The 17,641-nt window shown below is 31.0% G+C and overlaps 1 protein-coding gene across 6 annotated transcripts in view; it reads left to right on the top strand.

Moving 5' to 3' along the window:
• The first annotated feature begins 12,317 nt into the window (after window positions 1-12,317).
• The window catches only part of sgg (shaggy), a 70,693-nt gene continuing 65,369 nt past the window's right edge, over window positions 12,318-17,641 (top strand). For 3 of the 6 annotated variants that reach the window (XM_014422489.2, XM_067050387.1, XM_014422490.2), the window contains exon 1: window positions 12,319-12,740. In XM_014422489.2, coding sequence (XP_014277975.1) covers window positions 12,656-12,740 — 85 coding nt within the window. In that variant the 5' untranslated portion in view covers window positions 12,319-12,655. Of the gene's footprint in view, window positions 12,741-17,641 lie in introns of all 6 variants that reach the window. The other 3 variants (XM_014422498.3, XM_014422497.2, XM_014422494.2) reach the window with 3 other exon arrangements.

Genomic DNA, 17,641 nt, shown 5'->3' with positions numbered 1-17,641 from the left:
GTAATGCACATACTAATTCACTTCTTATTTCTGTTTTAGAGGGTTCGGAAAAAAAAAAACAGGTATATAGCTGGAATATATCTATTACACGACACTGATTGTTTAATAACCCAACTACTGTGAAGCCAAAGGGAGGTTAATGTGTTAAGGAGTGTCACCTAAACTACTCATTTGTAGGTTTGTAACAATTTTTAACCAAATGGTTGAAACGATTTTCAAGTTGGATGGCTCAGATTATTCACTGTGATCTCGTGATTCTTTTGTAACAATTTCTTCTCAAAGTACTGAAATTAGGTCTGTTAGATTTTTGGACTAATATTTTGTAAGTTTCCTAAAATATTGGGTCTTCTTAGTGTAGTAGACATAGTCAGTATATATAATCATTCGGTAACTTGCCACTACTAAATCCAGGGGGTGCCATAATCCTTTCTCCTTCTAAGCAAAAATAACGCTGAGGAATAGGGATTAGGCCACGCCCCTTGAACGCAACATTACGTTGAAATTAATAGGGACTCCGCACAATAATTCATTTAAAGAGAATAGAAGTTGTAAAGTAAAGGTTATGTAATTATATCAAATAATTTGGTATATCAATAATGAAAATCATAATGAGGTGAAGATTGTTGACCAAAGACATATATGAGAAGAAGGTCGGGAAGTGCGGTCAGCAGAAAAAACACAAATAAACAAAAGAATCCTTTGGAAGATTATTGATTGACCGTGTGTAAAGATGAAAGGAATATGGTCCGGGTGCGGTCAAAAAAACTCAAATAGTAGAATTATACTATTTTAATGAGCCAACGTTTCGCCCCAAGTTACAGGGCTTCGTCAGGGCTATTTGACGGCAGTCAAAACAAAAATGAACAACAAAACAAACAAAACGATTTTTGTTTTGACTGCCGTCAAAATAGCCCTGATGAAGCCCTGCAACGTGGGGCGAAACGTTGGCTCATTAAAATAGTATAATTCTACTATTTGAGTTTTTTTGACCGCACCCGGACCATATTCCTTTCAAAAGAATCCTTTATTTGTGCCGACGTTTCGACCTGATTTTCAGGTCTTCATCAGGGAGTATGCCTGTATTATGTATTTATATGTCTATAAATCCCTGATGAAGACCTGAAAATAAAGTCGAAACGTCGGCACAAACAAATAATTATTTTGTTTATTTGTGTTTTTTTTGCTGACCCTCTCCCCCTCCCCCGACCATCTTCTCTTATAATGAAAATCCATTAAGCCGTCTCCAGAAATTCGAGCTCCTTTCTCTGTTCTGTTTAGACTCATTTCAATGTGAACATCAAGGATCCCACAATATATTTACTGTTCTAAAAAGTAAAGAGTGAATATAAAATTGAATCAACTTATTAATTTTCAATTAATGTTTTCTAGGAACAGTTAATAAAAAAAAAGTTCTTTTAAGAAAAACATTAAAAGATAATAAATTGATAAAAACATTGATACAAATAAATAATTGTTTTATTATAAAAAATAAAAAGTAAAAATAGTAAATATGAAGTAATACGGATATTTAAAAATATCTTTTATTTTTGTTCTTTTTGACCGCAACCCTGACCATCTTCATATTTGACATTATACGGTCAATCATCTATAAATATAAATAGTAAACATTATTTTTTTGAATATTCATTTGTTACAACAAAAAAGGGGCTGAGAGTCAACAGTTATTAAAAAAACCAATCAAAAGTTAATTCGATGTACCCTTCATGATTATGAAACAGACAAGTATAATTCAAATTTAACGCGAGTGAAACTGCGGTGATCAGTTATTATAAATATTAATAAATAGAATAATATATATTTATAAAAGTTTAAAATAAAAATGGGAATTGATCGCTGAGATGACCCCTTTATAAACAGCCCCTTTCGTCTTTTTGTCTTTGGGCAGAATTAAATTTTCAACTCCTTTTACCATGTTTTTACTGAGTTTCCGCATATTTTCCCTCTGAAGTGGACAGCCTGATACGATTTCTGGATCTAAGGAGGAGCAATTCCCTAGCAAATAGGCTTCAATATTCATCTCCTCTTAGCTTTTCCGAAGAAAATCTGTCTATAATTTCTAAATTATTTATATCTTGATTCCTATATTTCTTCAGCCATTTGGTCGGGGGGAAATGCAGTATTTTTTTTATATTTAATGAATCGTGATTAAAGATTTAAAGATGAGTGAGAATCAATCGATACCAGCTGTGTTCATCAAATAATGACAGATTAGTGGAGCTTTCAAATTTGTCGGGCTTAATATTGTTCTCAATAGAAATAATCTATAAAATACGTTTGTTTTCTCACTTGGTGCCGTTGTACTCCCGAAAAACATTTGTTTATTATGACGGTGTTAGGTATTAGGGTAATTGGTAAGTGGTAATTCTATAATGACTTCATGAATATATGGTAGCATTAACTTAAAAAAACTAACACTCTGTTTTCTCTATGCTCATGATAAATACATTTCAAGCAGAACTTTAGGCGAATTTTATCTTGTTTAAATTTTGAGCAAAATATTATCCTCTACAAAGTGATAGTTAAAAGATATGAAGAAAGAAATTATGTTTTTGATGCAAAAAAGATCGTTTTTCAAAATTATCCGCAGCCAATGGTTATAGAATAAAATTTGCAGTAACCTTTATCCTCTACAAGTTTTCTAGAAAAACTTTTTCTAAGAAATGGACGAATTTGAAAAATGCATATGAGCCCTCTCGAAGTGACTAAAGGCTTTTAAGAATGAAGCTCATATAAAGAAAATAATAATGGGAATTACGAATAACGTTAAGAAAATAATTTAGATTGAAAAAAAAAAAATAAGCATCTCAATTAGTAGGATATAGAGCACTCTATCTATACGTAACTGTAAATGTGCAACGGTGGTCACGTATCCATACAACTATCATCAATAGACTGGATCAGAGTAACAGAGTCAGAGTAGACTGTAATAGTCGTCTACAATGCTATACTAATAATAAACGCCACGTATTCAATAATACGTATAATTCCTATATGTTCAAAAAAAAATAATAAAGAATATTTTCATTTATATATCTTACAACATATTTGAAAATTGGTGATTTCTCTTTATTCAAATTTAAAATTATAAAAATAAACGGTAAATTAAGGAAGAGGCAATTAGTCAGATAAATACCCTGAAAGAAATAGCAGAAAAAGCAGGCCTACAAGTCTCCTACGAAAAGACAGAATTTATGACGATGGAAACATACTACGGCAAAAAAGTAATAGAGACGAAATATGGACGGATAAGAGTGACAAAGAAATTTAAATATCTGGGAGGGATAGTATGCAATAATGGTTTGAAGAAAGAGAGCATAAAGGAAAAAATCATCAAGTTGGAAAGGCTTAGCTTCGCAACACGCAATATTTACAATAAGAAGAAGCTATCGTCTAACGATAAAATGACACATTACAACACGGTCATAAAACCAGTAATTATATACGGAATGGAGACAACATGTCTCCCTAGCCTGGAAAAATTACTGAAAATACAGAGAAGGATCCTAAGGAGGATCAATGGGCCCAAGAAAACACAGGAAGGCTACAGGTTAAGATCCAACCAGGAAATCTACTGGGAGATAAATGACCTGGAAACCGAAATAAGAATCAGAGGACTGAGATTCGACGGACACATGATGAGAATTGTACAAAACAGGCTAAAAAAGAAACTCCTTGACAGAATCCGTGAATATAAGAGCGTAAGAGGGTATGTGAAACAAATGAGAGAGGAAACAAAGAAATTGAAAATAACAGGCAAGGAGTGCCTAGCTAGAGAATAGTACGGAAAAAAATTGAAATAAATAAATATTCTTGCGGCAAATAAAGAAAAATGGAAGGGTAGTGCGTGGTAGGAAGAGAGGAATCAAAGGCACGCAGAAATGATGAGAAGATACTGGGAGAGAAGAAGAGAAAAAGTGAGAAAGAACAAGTATTGATATTCGTGTGGTCTTGAAAAGCCGTTCCGTGAAAAAAAAAAAAACACGGCAAATTAACAAAAACACAATTAAAGAATACTATCGCTTTGAGCATTAGTAAAAAACTGAAAAAAAAAAACAACTCGATTTTTGAGGTTCTTTGTATAACACGGAGCGTGCAATGAGAATAAGATAAAAAAATTGAAAATAAAATACCAACTTAACATAAGTTTTGGGTTCAAATTTTGAGGATAGTAGAGCCCGAACCAATGGTCACGGAATAAAACTTTACTTATGAAAGTTGTAGGAAATTTCATCTTTTACAAGTTTTGTAGGTAACGTTTTTCTGAAAGATATACGAAATCTATCAAAAAACTAAAAAAATCTTTGAGGTTTTTAACTCACAATAGTGCGCGCATTGGGGATAAGATATCAAAAACGTATAAAAAAATCAGAGATAGATGATCTGTGGCCAAATATAAATTCACTATTTTCTAAAAAAGATGGAATAAGTTAGTTCGTTCATTCTCTCAACATCGAAAAATATGAAGAATTAGTAGGTTTTTTAAAATAGTTTTAGGCTCGAATTCAATAAAATAAATTACTAGTACTGTTTTTCCTTTATATTTTAGATACTAAGAGTCGAAGTCAATGAACGTCAATACCTAAACGAAAACTGTTCCATGCTTCAGTACATAATGTTATACGTAAACCTACGTGCAGCATAAATTTTTATTCCCTGTGCCTAGCAAAATCTAAAATAAGCAAACAAGTAAAACTTCATACCCCGTTCTGCCATGAGAGGAGCAAAAGAGAAGTGAATAATCCGTGTTTTAAAACGAGCATTAACTGTGGCATCGAGGGAAAGAACCCATGGTTTTATTATTTCCCTTAAAGAAAACAAGACTTGGTTGAACAAATGAAATAAAAATTTAATCTGCGGACAATCCGTCAATATTTTAAGAGAAAAATTAGATTTTTTTTCTTTTTCGGCATCAAATTTACAAAGAAATGGATTCTAGCAAACAGATATTGACAACACTATAACATATAGTGAACATACACTCTGGTCAGACTACTGTATAGATACTATTGAAATAGCCTATAAAGTGATACCACTTGAAAGCTCACCGCTTTTATACATAGGGTTCTCAATAATTTTCTATTAACTATTAGACAGCTCCTAGAAGGTCTACAAGAAAGCTGCCTTAAGGAAATCTAGAGGTATAGAAACATATTTTTGGAATATTGGCACTACCACCAATTTATGAACATTTTTGTAATGTCTATATAAGAAGATGGTCAGGGTTGCGGTCAAAAGAGAAACAGAAATAGTTTATTACTATTTTTGTAATTTCATTTGACCTTAAGTGAAAGTGTTCTGAAGTTTCTTGTTATTGAAATACCTTGTTTATTGTTATGTATACATTTATTCTGCAATGTATTTTTGTTGTTGTTCCTCATCCGTTTCAACCATGTACTAATATCGAATAAACTTACGCCATGGCGTAACTTTCCCTCATAAAGTGGTGGATTTTCCCTGGTTCCGACACGTCGCAGAGCACCATAATTGGTCTTCTTGTACCCCTGGTTGTCACCGGATAATATTAATCCTTATTGATATGCTTATATTACCCTTATTGATATACTTATAAAACCATTATTAATGTACTTATAATACCCTTATTAAAATACTTATAATACCCTTATTAATACTCCGTCACCGTCTGTTTATCGTTGACAATTTCTTCATTTTCTACTGGCCTCTCCATCGTCGAGCTCTCTTCCTCCTAGGATTCCTCTTCTCCCTCTGCCACCACTGCAACTTCTACAATTCCACAAAACTTCCCAGTCTGATATTCCACATTCCGTTGCTTTTCTTCACCTGTGCTCCTACTCGTTCCAAAAGATCGCAACCTGCTATCTCCTGGTACTCCCGGGTCATGTCTTCCTCCATATGCACTTTCAGATCCCCTCTCTTTGCAGCACAATTGGACCTAGACAGAGCAGTTTATCAATGATATTGATAGAAATTGGTGTATTTATTACATTTTTTTTTTAGAATAGAAAATACGGTTTTATTGATTAATAGTAATACCGTTTCCGACAATTAAGAGCAATAAGAATTAGCGTTCAAAGTATTCATTCATACATATACACACACGCACGCACGCACGTCCGTGTGTGTGTGTGTGTGTAAAAGAACAAAATAAAAGTAAATGATAACAATATTGTTCACAAAATAAAAATATAATTTATAAAATAGAAACTGATTAAATAATTTATATATAATTAAAAGAAAATTAAATTTCAGTAAAAATAAAATGAACACACATCCTCACCTAATGGGTGTTTTTTTAAGCCCGATAGAACTTGAAACTGTAAAAAATAACACAAAAAATTAAATTGTAATCAAAAATTTTTTTTTATTCGAAAGATCAATACGTGACATTAACATTTGAAAATGATTTCGGGCATATGGGCACCGCGGCTGTTCTTGACGAAGCGCATTCTGGACGTCCAATTTTGGGCCACTTTTTCGAGCACTGATGGCCGTATGTCACGAATAACACGAACAATGCTGGCCTCCAAGGCGTCAATTGTTGCTGGTTTATCAGCATAAACCAGTGACTTCACGTAGCCCCACAGGAAATAATCGAGAGGTGTCAAATCGCACGACCATATGCGGCAATTTTGCTTATTAACAAACCCGTTAAGCCAAAAATGCGCCTCATCGCTGAACACAATTTTACAGAATGCGCTTCGTCAAGAACAGCCGCGGTGCCCATATGCCCGAAATCATTTTCAAATGTTAATGTCACGTATTGATCTTTCGAATAAAAAAAAAATTTTGATTACAATTTAATTTTTTGTGTTATTTTTTACAATTTCAAGTTCTATCGGGCTTAAAAAAAGACCCTATATATATAATATTTGCATTCAGCCTTGGTAACCCCGAACCAAGCTCTGTCACCCTCGAATGAAGGTTCCAAGATATCCCAGCGCTTCTCTGCCAGCAGCATTAATGGTATTGAAAGCTAGTTGAGAGTGAGTGGGCGTACTTGAACCGCATGGTCTCATGACTTGAGTAGAAAAGCCATTGATCTCCAACTGTAATTTACAAGAGATCTCGGGGCCAGTGTCTCTTCAACCTTCGAGAAGGATTATGGAGATAGTTGTTGCTAGATAAGCATCGTGCTAGGAGTTTAGTGTGGGAGTTAGGTTTTGGTGAAAGTTTGAAAATCTCGATGGAATTTCAAGAAATAGGCTCAGAATAAGTAATTCATGATTGTGCTAATAAAAAGCCAAGAAAATTACAATTACAAGAATGTTTATAACTTTTCAAATATTAAATAAAATAATTTTTTAACGAGTGTAATAAACGTTAATTAATAAAAAAAGATTGTACAGAACAAACGTTGTTTGATTGAATTTCATTTCCTAGTAATGTAGTATACCTAGTATCGGCTGGTCTAAGAACCATTCAAACCGGATGTTAGTTTGTTTAATTCAACAGTACAACAAAATCTTAATCCGAGCTATATCAGCGAAGATTGTATTGGACATTTTATTAAAAGGATCATGAGTGAACCCAAAAGATATTTCAGATTTGGTTTCAGTCACAAGTCAATTCAGGATGATTTTCTGAAGTTGGTATTATAAGCCACCAATTTTACATTTCTTTTTTTTTTTTTTTTTTAGCGTGGTATTATGATTTCAAAACTTTTTTTATTGTTTGTTATTTACTGATACAATAAATAATTAATTTACATTATAAACCATTGCATAATAAACAATAGTATTTTTTATTTTATTTTATTTGTATAGTAATTATAACATTTTATTAATACCAGAGTGATTTAAAAATGTCGGTATCTCATCGACTAACATTTTTTTGTGATCTAAAAACATTACAAAATTTTCCTCAGGTGTCTCTTGGACCCCTGTGAAGTGAGAGCATATCATTGAGAAATGTATTAGGGTAGTATTTTGGGAATGAGAAAAGTAAGATTTTTAAAAACGTTCTATATATTCCTAAAAATAACAACATATATTGCATCATGTAAATAATGAATTAAATTATTTTTAAAAAAATTAAATTTCTTTCTAAATAAAAAATAGGGAAAATATCTGCTTTTATAAATCTCTATTTCATCAGGGGAGATAAAACCAGACATGTGAATACTCAGAATTTCCTTCTAGGAGAATGACTTCTTTTTCCTATTCAAGAAAGCGTGGTTTGATTTGTGATCAAACCGGACAGGATGTCATTACGAATCTCATCAAACGAAAACGAAATCTTCTTACTTCTTATCCAATGATAAAGTCTGGTTCCTCCAGGATGACACAAGTTTCATGCAGAGTTTTGAGAGATGTTAAAGGGTAACCGATGGAGTTACAGATTCTGTAAAGAGCATCAGCAGCATGGTTCTCCATTCCTGATCTGTAGATTATGTCATACTTGTAGCTGGAGAATTCCACATGCCACCCCATAATCTCATCCTTTATTTTTCCTGGATGGTGATCTCTGAACTTGAAAGGGACTGAGCGATGGTCAGTGGTAAGACGGAAACGACGACCGAGAAGATAGTGCTTCCAGAGATGTTAAGCTCCCACTATTGCGTAGGCTTCCTTCTCGATTGATGAATGATCGACCTTCTGAGATAATGTAGCTGCAATAGTAAAGTCAGAGGTATCTATCTCGACGGTCAATTGAACTTAATTGCCAATCGAATAGATTGTGGCAATTTCAATTTCTGATTTTAACTCATTAAATATATGGACAGATTTTTGAGATACTGGTAATGATCTTCTGAGTATCAAGAACATTCCAAGTGCCCTTCAAAGCGAAGTGCCGCTTGGCGCAGGTAGATATCGAAGCGGCTCTGAGCGAGCAGGGTGTGGTCCGATTGATTTGTGACTGACAATAAATCCAAGAATAGGAATAGATTGAAGTGAAAATTTACTTTTTTCCATGTTCATTGTGAAGTTATACATAGCGGGAGCTTTTGTAGATTTTCAATTTTCAGTCAAATGTTTCAGCTTTTGAACATGTTTGTCTTGAGTTTGAACACAAAATGTTACATCATCAAATAGATTTCAATGCCTTGTAGGTTTTTATTCGTCCCCATGGAGACTAATGAGCGCTGGAATCCGGTAACACTAACTCCAAAGAGATTACGATTGGATTGCTATGATATCCCATCAGCTTCGAACGCATTATATGGTCTATCCTCTTTAGGAATGATCTGTTATGATTTAAAATAAGCGTTCTTAAAATCAATTTGAATAAAAATCCGGTACTCTGCAACTCTGTTTATAATATCGTCCAATGCAGTGTATCTGTTGATTGTGAGGAATGTACAATCACTCGACAGCAGTGATTTTGGGAGGACACAGTAAGAACCTAGGCTCGCCATAAAGATACACTATCTTCTATGACTCTATCGTTCAAAAGTTGCTGAATGTAGTTTCATATAACTTTAGGATAAGAAAGGGTGTGCCTACGAGTTTTGATGGCAATCTGTTTACAATCAAGAGTTAGATTACTAAATAGTCGGATAGGTTCGACAGACGCTGCTGCTACTCGAAACATGTTTAGTGGTGCTTTACCTCCACCAAACTTAACCTCGAATGACATCAGAGGACGTCGTGCTCAATGATGATATCAGTGCTAAGAGAAGGTAAACTGTCATTAGGAGTTGGACTAGGAAGATTATGAGAAACAGCATTCAAAGAGAGAATTATCATATTGGTGATCTGCAAGCTCTAGGCTAGCTGCTTCTTCTAAGGTTAGTGTGCAACGTAAACCTCTGTCTTATGTTAGCTCATTATAGACCGTTTATATATGTGCTCCTTGTCTTTGTCTCAGTTTAGCTCACCAGACACAGATAAAAAATTACAGCCTCTAGTTTCACCAGATTCCTGGCGACGACTTAACTTATATTGAACAAAATTTTCATTTACAGGTTTTTCATAAACATTTTTTATAATGTTAACGGCATCATTAAATTTATGGCATTCTCTGATTATTTGAAATATTTGTGAAGGAACCGAATTGGTTAATACCTTTATTTTGTCCGCTTCCCGTAAGATAGCTGATAATAAGTGGTTCAGCAATGACTTTCACCAATGCTTCCATACTTATGCTGCATTTTCATCATTTTTTAAAAAATAAATAGTAATGAAAGAATGACTCATCTGGAAACGTAGGAACATTTTTTCAACTAATTAGTGTCTGCGTGCATTTTTTTTTTTAAATGCTCAAATACACAACATGAGAACCACCATTAACAATTTAAGCTTCTTAGCTACTTTCGTTTTTGTATTTCAGTGACCAATAGAGAACTTTTATTTATTTTCTATGTATTTATTTACTTTTTTTTTTCAACATAGCTTTTATTTATTTTCTATGCATTTTTTTACTTTTATATATATATATTCAGTTTTTTTATTCATATGTTATTTTATTCTAGAATGATTGTGATCAGTTATCACTATTAGTTATTGCCCATATTAGATTGTAATATTTATCAATAAATAAAGTTATTAATTAAAAAAAAAGTGCTCAATGAGTCATTGAGTGTTTTGTTACATCTACATACAGTCCGCTAATTTACTTGAAGAGTGGCGTATTCTATAGTTAATAGCATGGTTGCTTTTTTGACAAGCTCAGAGCTAGTAGTCTGAGAGAGTCAATAGACCACAGTGGAGAAGAAAAAAACCCTTGTCTACGGTAATATCTTTGAAACACTTTCATTTCAGAATAAAACCAAAGCGTTTTCTCTTTACCAAATGTACCACAATTCAAGAAGAGCGGCGATGTATAGATTTTCTTCATATAAGGTGCTAGTATATCCCTTTTACTTCTCACTTTTTTCAGTTTCCAAGAAGTCTTTATGGTGGTTTATTAGAATCATAAAATACTCTGTAAAGTGAAAAGATAAGTAAAGCAGAAAGTTTTTGTAATCTCACATTTTCAAACAAAACAAAACTCTGATAAACACTTTTTCTCACAATTAATTTACTGTTGTTGTTTTTGTCTCTGTTGTAATAATATTCTCATAGATGTGAAACCCATTAAACAATAACTAATTTCACTCTTTAAAAATTAATAAAAAAAAAAGAGGCCAGCAAGGTAAATATATTCGATTAACTCCACAGTTTATTTTACTACAAACGCAAAAAAGATGAAACAGTATGAACGAAATGGTTGGAGAAACATTGCAATTTAAATTGCGTCAGTCATTCATGTTTTAAATTATCCTCCTGAAAATTTCTACTTTTTACTTAAGATTTGTGATTTTAATGACATTGATTCATTAATACAATAGATATGATAATGTGCTGGACAGCCTCTATTAACTAAATGTGACAATTTAATAAAAGGTATTTGAATAGCCTTAATAATCAATAATTTTTTATCCATTTTCACCCTATTCTCAGATGTTATAAAAATAAAAATTATTATTAACTTTTATCCCCATGCATATAAGAAATTTAAATCATCAGTGTAAGTGCCTGTTGATGTTATCACATTGTGATTCCTGTGGCTGTCTCAATGGCATGATTTGCATCTATGCAATGCCATGCAGTTAGCTTTATCATTAATTACGAGATCTTATATAATATTAAAGAGAAGAAATGTCTAAAGTGTATTTTAAAAATATTCATGTATTTTATCTTAGACTCACTAGTCATAGATTCAGTTTGTTATAAAATAATTTATTGCGTAATTAAAGGTCAAAAAATGTATATTCTTTTATTTGATATAATAAATAAATTCTTATTTAGGTCAGAAAATTAAGGATAATGCATCTTATGTGTTTGAAAGAAATAGAAATTAAGAACAAGTCTTTAACTGGATATGAATTTGTATTTTTTTTTTTTTTTTTTTTTAAGAAAGAAAGAAAGAGATATCGAAATTCATAAAACTAATATTCATTTTTTAAAACCAAAACATCTGACTTAAGCCCAAATTATCATTTGACAACCGAGATAAATATAATATTCTTATAAAAAAAATACATTGGTGATGAAAGAACATCTGCATTAGTTCCTAATAACGCTAAATTGAATAAATATATAAATACACTTTTCGCAAATTTTATTGTAATAAAAAAAAGAGACCTTTAAAAATTTAAATTTGAATTTATTACGCGGGTCCTACCCGAACATATGATTTACACTTGATGATGTAATATAGAAAAAGAACTTTATAAAAGAAAAATAACTGATGTTATAACATCAATTTTAATTGTGTTTTATTTTAAACAAACAATTAAATAATAACAACAGAAAGTAGGTTGGATTTAAGCACCATTGACTGAGACGTAAAAGGTGTGTGTGACGTCATTTTCGGGCGAGCTCGTCGTTTCGAGCTGGGTTCTGATTGGTTCCGAGCTTATCCGAACAGGTCAATGTCTCAGGATCTAAAATTTTGTTAGTCCAGTGGATAATGGGTGGTTTTTCCGATTTGCAGTAACCTTTCCTAGTTTTAAAATGACCCTTTGATTCGTATTTTTGTGAGTGATACTTAGTGTTGAATGGAGAGTACCTATAGCAAGTATAGGTTTCGATTTAGGGACGTTTAAGGTACGGTTTTGTAAGTGACTAAGGCAGGGAGCCCCTGTCCGATTCAGTGTGGAGGCTGTTGGGAAGAAATGTGATAAATCTATGACGTGCGTCAATATTTTTACTATTTATCTACGAAGACAGAAATGAGTGGACGTCCCAGGACTACGTCCTTTGCTGAGGGTAACAAGCAACCTCCAAATCCACCATTACCGGGCATGAGAATAAGTAGTAAGTGCAGTTATTCAACTGAGCTCAAATATGACGTTATTTTATTCCAAAGCGAGAAACGTTACTGATAATTTTAATTGAATTTTATATTCATTTACCTTATTCATGAAATATTAATTTTAAGTTATTTTGAATCATATATTTTAACAATTATGATTTGTAGTTCTTACCATTAAATATGGAGGTCTCTGCTCCATCTTCTAATCCTAACCTTAGTTTCTTGTTTTAAATCTTTTTTATAAGTTAGTAATGCACATTTAATCCAGTCTAAGTTCTATCTGTCCCCTTAGTATTTTGCATGAGTAGAAATTGTTTTATTGTATTTCAGTTCAAAAATTTTTAATTCTTAAAATTAATTATCAAATTATGGTTCCCTAATGAATATTATGTTTAATAATTGTCTCATAGATCTTGCTTTTATAGAAAACATGTGTAGAATATTAGCATTGAGATGTCCCTAACCTTAGTGAAATGATAACTATCCAATCTTTTTAACATGTGAAAAAAAAATTAACTAGTGATTGTTAACATTCACTAATTGTTTTTTTACCATAGCTGAACTGTTTACAAACACCTATTATACTTAAATATTGAAATTTTCTCTTGTTCATAATGTAGGAATAAAAATATTTTCCAATGACAGCACTTCCATATCACCTGGTTATCATTGCAATTATGATAGTTATGTCAGAACCTTGTATATTATTTCTTAACTTTTTTCCTTTTACTTCATGTATATTTTTTTAATTTGTTCATTATTTATATATTGATTCAGTTACATTTATCTTGTTGAAAAGCCCGTTTTTCATTGATTTGTTAAGCTATTGATTTTGGTTTGGTTGGTGCCTAGCGATTCTAATATCACCATCAAATGTTAAAAATCTTTTTATGAGTATAACTAGGATAGAATATCCGTTGTTGGGCAGGTGCTGCGCTCCTGTGGTCTCAATAGGAACCTCGCTTGGGTCTCGCTCGATACGAGTACAAATATTGATTCTTCAAAGAAAAGTGATCAACCTTTTTATTTTGTTCTCAGTAAATGTTTCTTTCTTTTCTCCTTTTAAACCATCATCATGTTCATTCATTTGTATATAAATGTGATCTGGTTGGAAGTGATTATCACAATTACTAAAAAGCAATCCTAACCTTTCATTTATTTAACCATATTAAAAAGTAATTTCTTCATTCTTTAAGTACTTAAATTAATTAATTTTTATTTCCTATGTATTGAAAAATCATTATCATACAAATTTCGTTTCACATTTTCCCTTCCAAATTTTATTCCTGATAATTTTTTTTTTGTATTAAACCTATTCTATTATTTATGAAATTGGTTACTTATGATAACCTTTCTATGTCTTACTATAACTTTATTAAATGCCAAGAAATTTTGTCATATTGGTGTACTAGAGTATAATTAATTTTCTGAACACTTGTGTTGGTTATTTGTAATTTTAATCAAATTGTTTCAAAATTAAGAAAGTTGTGGCAGACATCTTAGGGTGACAAGATGTTATGGCTTCTTAGTTTGATTTCTTATCTTATTGGCTCTGTATTTTGAATAATTATATTATTGGTCCAAATAATGTAAAACTAATTTATCAACTTGTTTGAGCAAAATTTAGGCAAAACTTCAACTATTCAACTTTTATTTTCATCCTTATTAATTTTAATAGATTTACTGATGATATAATTTATCTGTTTCCCATTCTCTTTAAACTCAAGATTGTAACAGATGGTTTTATTGGGATAGTAAATGTTGATATTTTCTCATGAAATTTTTTCTCTAGATAAATATAATTCACATGGGTTAGTGGATGTCATAATAATATGCCAATAGATTTTTACAACACTCTATAGAAACTAATTTTTTTTTTTTTTAACTGTTCGAAATGATTAGAATAAATGGAGAAGATGTATGAGTTTGTGTTTTACCTATTAGAAAAAATAATTATTAGGTGAAAAATTTATTGAATTATTTTGAATATAGTTTTGATGTAATGTTGCATTACAAACCCATTGTTGATGTGTGATGATGTTGAAGCTTGTAATTTATCTTTTTATTTTATTTTGTTTCATTCATGTGAACAAATAGGTATATTACATTTAAAATTATACCATTAATTAACAGTCCTGAATTTAATTCTATTATAGTCCATGATTGCTAAATTATTGTCTACTTCATTTTATAATATTATCCTTTAAAATGGTTAACATTCAAGTTAAATTATTGTTTTAAACATAATAGTTTATCAAGTATCCTTCTCAGTTTTATGTTTCGTTGATTTGATTTTTATGTTTTCATTTGCTCCCTGATACCATTATAAATGTAATTTTGATAGTCAGTGGTCACTAATCTTTTTTTTTTTTTTTTAGAAAAATTCATTGAATATTTAATGAATAGGTAGTTTTTATAATATCCTTTTCGATCAATCTGAATTATAGAGCATTGTTATTTTGATTTGTGGTATAAACAGAATTTTCCCTTTATTATTGATCCTTTAATTACTTTTTTATCATTATTTGTATTCAGGTTACTCCATTTCGATTATTATATGGGTCATTAACAAGGTATTAAAAGAATATTTGGCATATAGAGATTAATTGGAGACCTGAGTCAACAAAATTTTGTAGATACATATTATATAGATACATTATATTTACAGTGTATAGATTTGGGCAGAGCCCTGTGACTTAATGTACTTTTTATATAGTTATTATGTATGATTGGAGAAGTTTGTCGGAGGGTGCGGTCAGCAAAGAACAACATAATCAAAACAATATTTATTTATTTTATGCCGACGTTTTGACCTGATTTTCAGGTCTTCATCAGGGCTATAGAACAAAAGAGAAAACAACAACATTTAGAGAAACATAAAATTGAAAAGGAATAGTATAAAAACAAATTTGGAATAATACAAAATATTGACTTGAATCATAAATGATAAAAAATTGATAACTGATAATTTAATAGCAAAACAAATTACTTGATAATCGTGGAATTAGATGGTTGTAGACTGAAAACAGTGAAAGATGAAATATAATATAATGTAGGTATGATAATTATACGATTATCAATCAAGTTTTTTACTATTCAATTATCAGTTATCAATTTTTTATCATTTATGATTCAATTCAATATTTTGTATTATTACAAATTTGTTTGTATACTATTCCTTTTCAATTTTATGCTTCTCTAAATGTTGTTTTCTCTTTTGTTCTATAGCCCTGATGAAGATCTGAAAATCAGGTCGAAATGTCAGCATAAAATAAATAAATATTGTTTTGTTTATTTATGTTGTTCTTTTCTGACCGCACCCCCCTGACAAACTTCTTCAATCATTAATTTACGGTCAGCTATCTACACCTCATTAAGTATTATGTATATGTTTGTGTGTATATAATACTTTCAGTACTTTGTACATTACATGAAAAGTATTTAAATTCCTAACTACAGTCATCTATTTTGGAAGAAAAGTATTTCAAATACAAAATACTCGCAAATGGTTTGTATTTGCAGTACTCATCTCACATACACTCACTCACAATCACTACTAAATATTTTGTTACTAAAATATTTTAAACGCAAGATGCGAAATACAAAATTCTATTTTACACCTCTAAATTTAAAATACTTTTTAGTATATAATATAATATGTTATTTTGTTGCTTTGAAATACAAAGTACATTTGTAGTTCCTATTTCCTCTCCTTGAATACAAGATCCAGAAAAGTATTTTGAAATACTGCCAAACTCTAGTCATAGATGTTTTATGATTGGTCAGAATTATTGTCTTCATATTAATATTAAATTAGCTTTTCACAAGTTTAATGACGTGATAATTGTGATATGAGTTTTTTTTATTTTCGAAAGTTTATAATTAGATATAAGTATGAGAGAGTTAAAAGGTAACTGTATGTTTGTTGACCAAAGAATTGTATAAAAATGATTGAATCTAAAGTTTAGGGAGCTTAATGTTAGGCAGTATTCGATGGTAAAAAAGCTTATCATGACATTGATTTTGCTTCAGTGCTGGTCTCTTCTGCAACTTGACGCATAAATGTTTTAATTTATGTTAATTTAGGATATGGATAATTATTTCACAGTTGCACTATTTCCTTAATTTAATGATTTATTGTAGATAAAAATTCAGTGTAGGAAACAGGCAATGAGGTTAATTTACTGCAGTGTATTGTCTTCGGTTGGTAGCGCATGCGCCTTTCAACGTCGTGCTTCTCAGCTCTGAATTTACTATCACTATCAAATATACAAAAAAAATTCTATCACTATCGTTTGTTTTAACTCTTGAGTACGAATTTATTATATATTCTTTTTGTTTTATTTTATCAATGAATTGACGTGTGGATACTTCAAGCAGGCAATTATAAATCTGCTTTTGAGAAAACTTGAATTTGTGAACATGGTAGGCATGTTAGAATAGATTTTTTTTGTATATTGGATAACATTATTTATTTTTGAAAACTGTTGATGTCGGGATCGTCTTTATTATTTAGCCAGTTATGCTACTAATCCTACGAATTGATCTAATTAATAAGTTAATGGAAGTAAACTTTTTGTTTTGATAAAATTGAAAAGTTCCTTGGGATTGGCCGTAGAGGCAGATTATTTTATAGCTTTTATCTTAATAAATTAAACTTAATACATTTTAAAACACATAATGCTCAGTATAGAGTTTTTCGTTAGTTATCATAATTTTTAGTTAGTTATAACTGATTGTTTTATTGATGAACCTTTTTCGAGATTCTCCCAGTGCAATAAAAATTACTAGTTGATTATCTTTAATTTATTTATCATCAATAACAATTTAATGTACCAAACCGCTATAGTCATAGATTTTTTTTCTCCTCATCAATTTTTTTTTTAATATGAACTAATGCTCA

The sequence above is a fragment of the Halyomorpha halys genome, unplaced genomic scaffold (assembly GCF_000696795.3).
Source record: "Halyomorpha halys isolate HHAL.00 unplaced genomic scaffold, Hhal_1.1 Scaffold374.1, whole genome shotgun sequence".
NCBI classification, from domain to species: domain Eukaryota; kingdom Metazoa; phylum Arthropoda; class Insecta; order Hemiptera; family Pentatomidae; genus Halyomorpha; species Halyomorpha halys.
The sequence above is the reverse complement of the archived record's forward strand: the minus strand, read 5'-3'. Positions and strand labels throughout refer to the sequence as shown.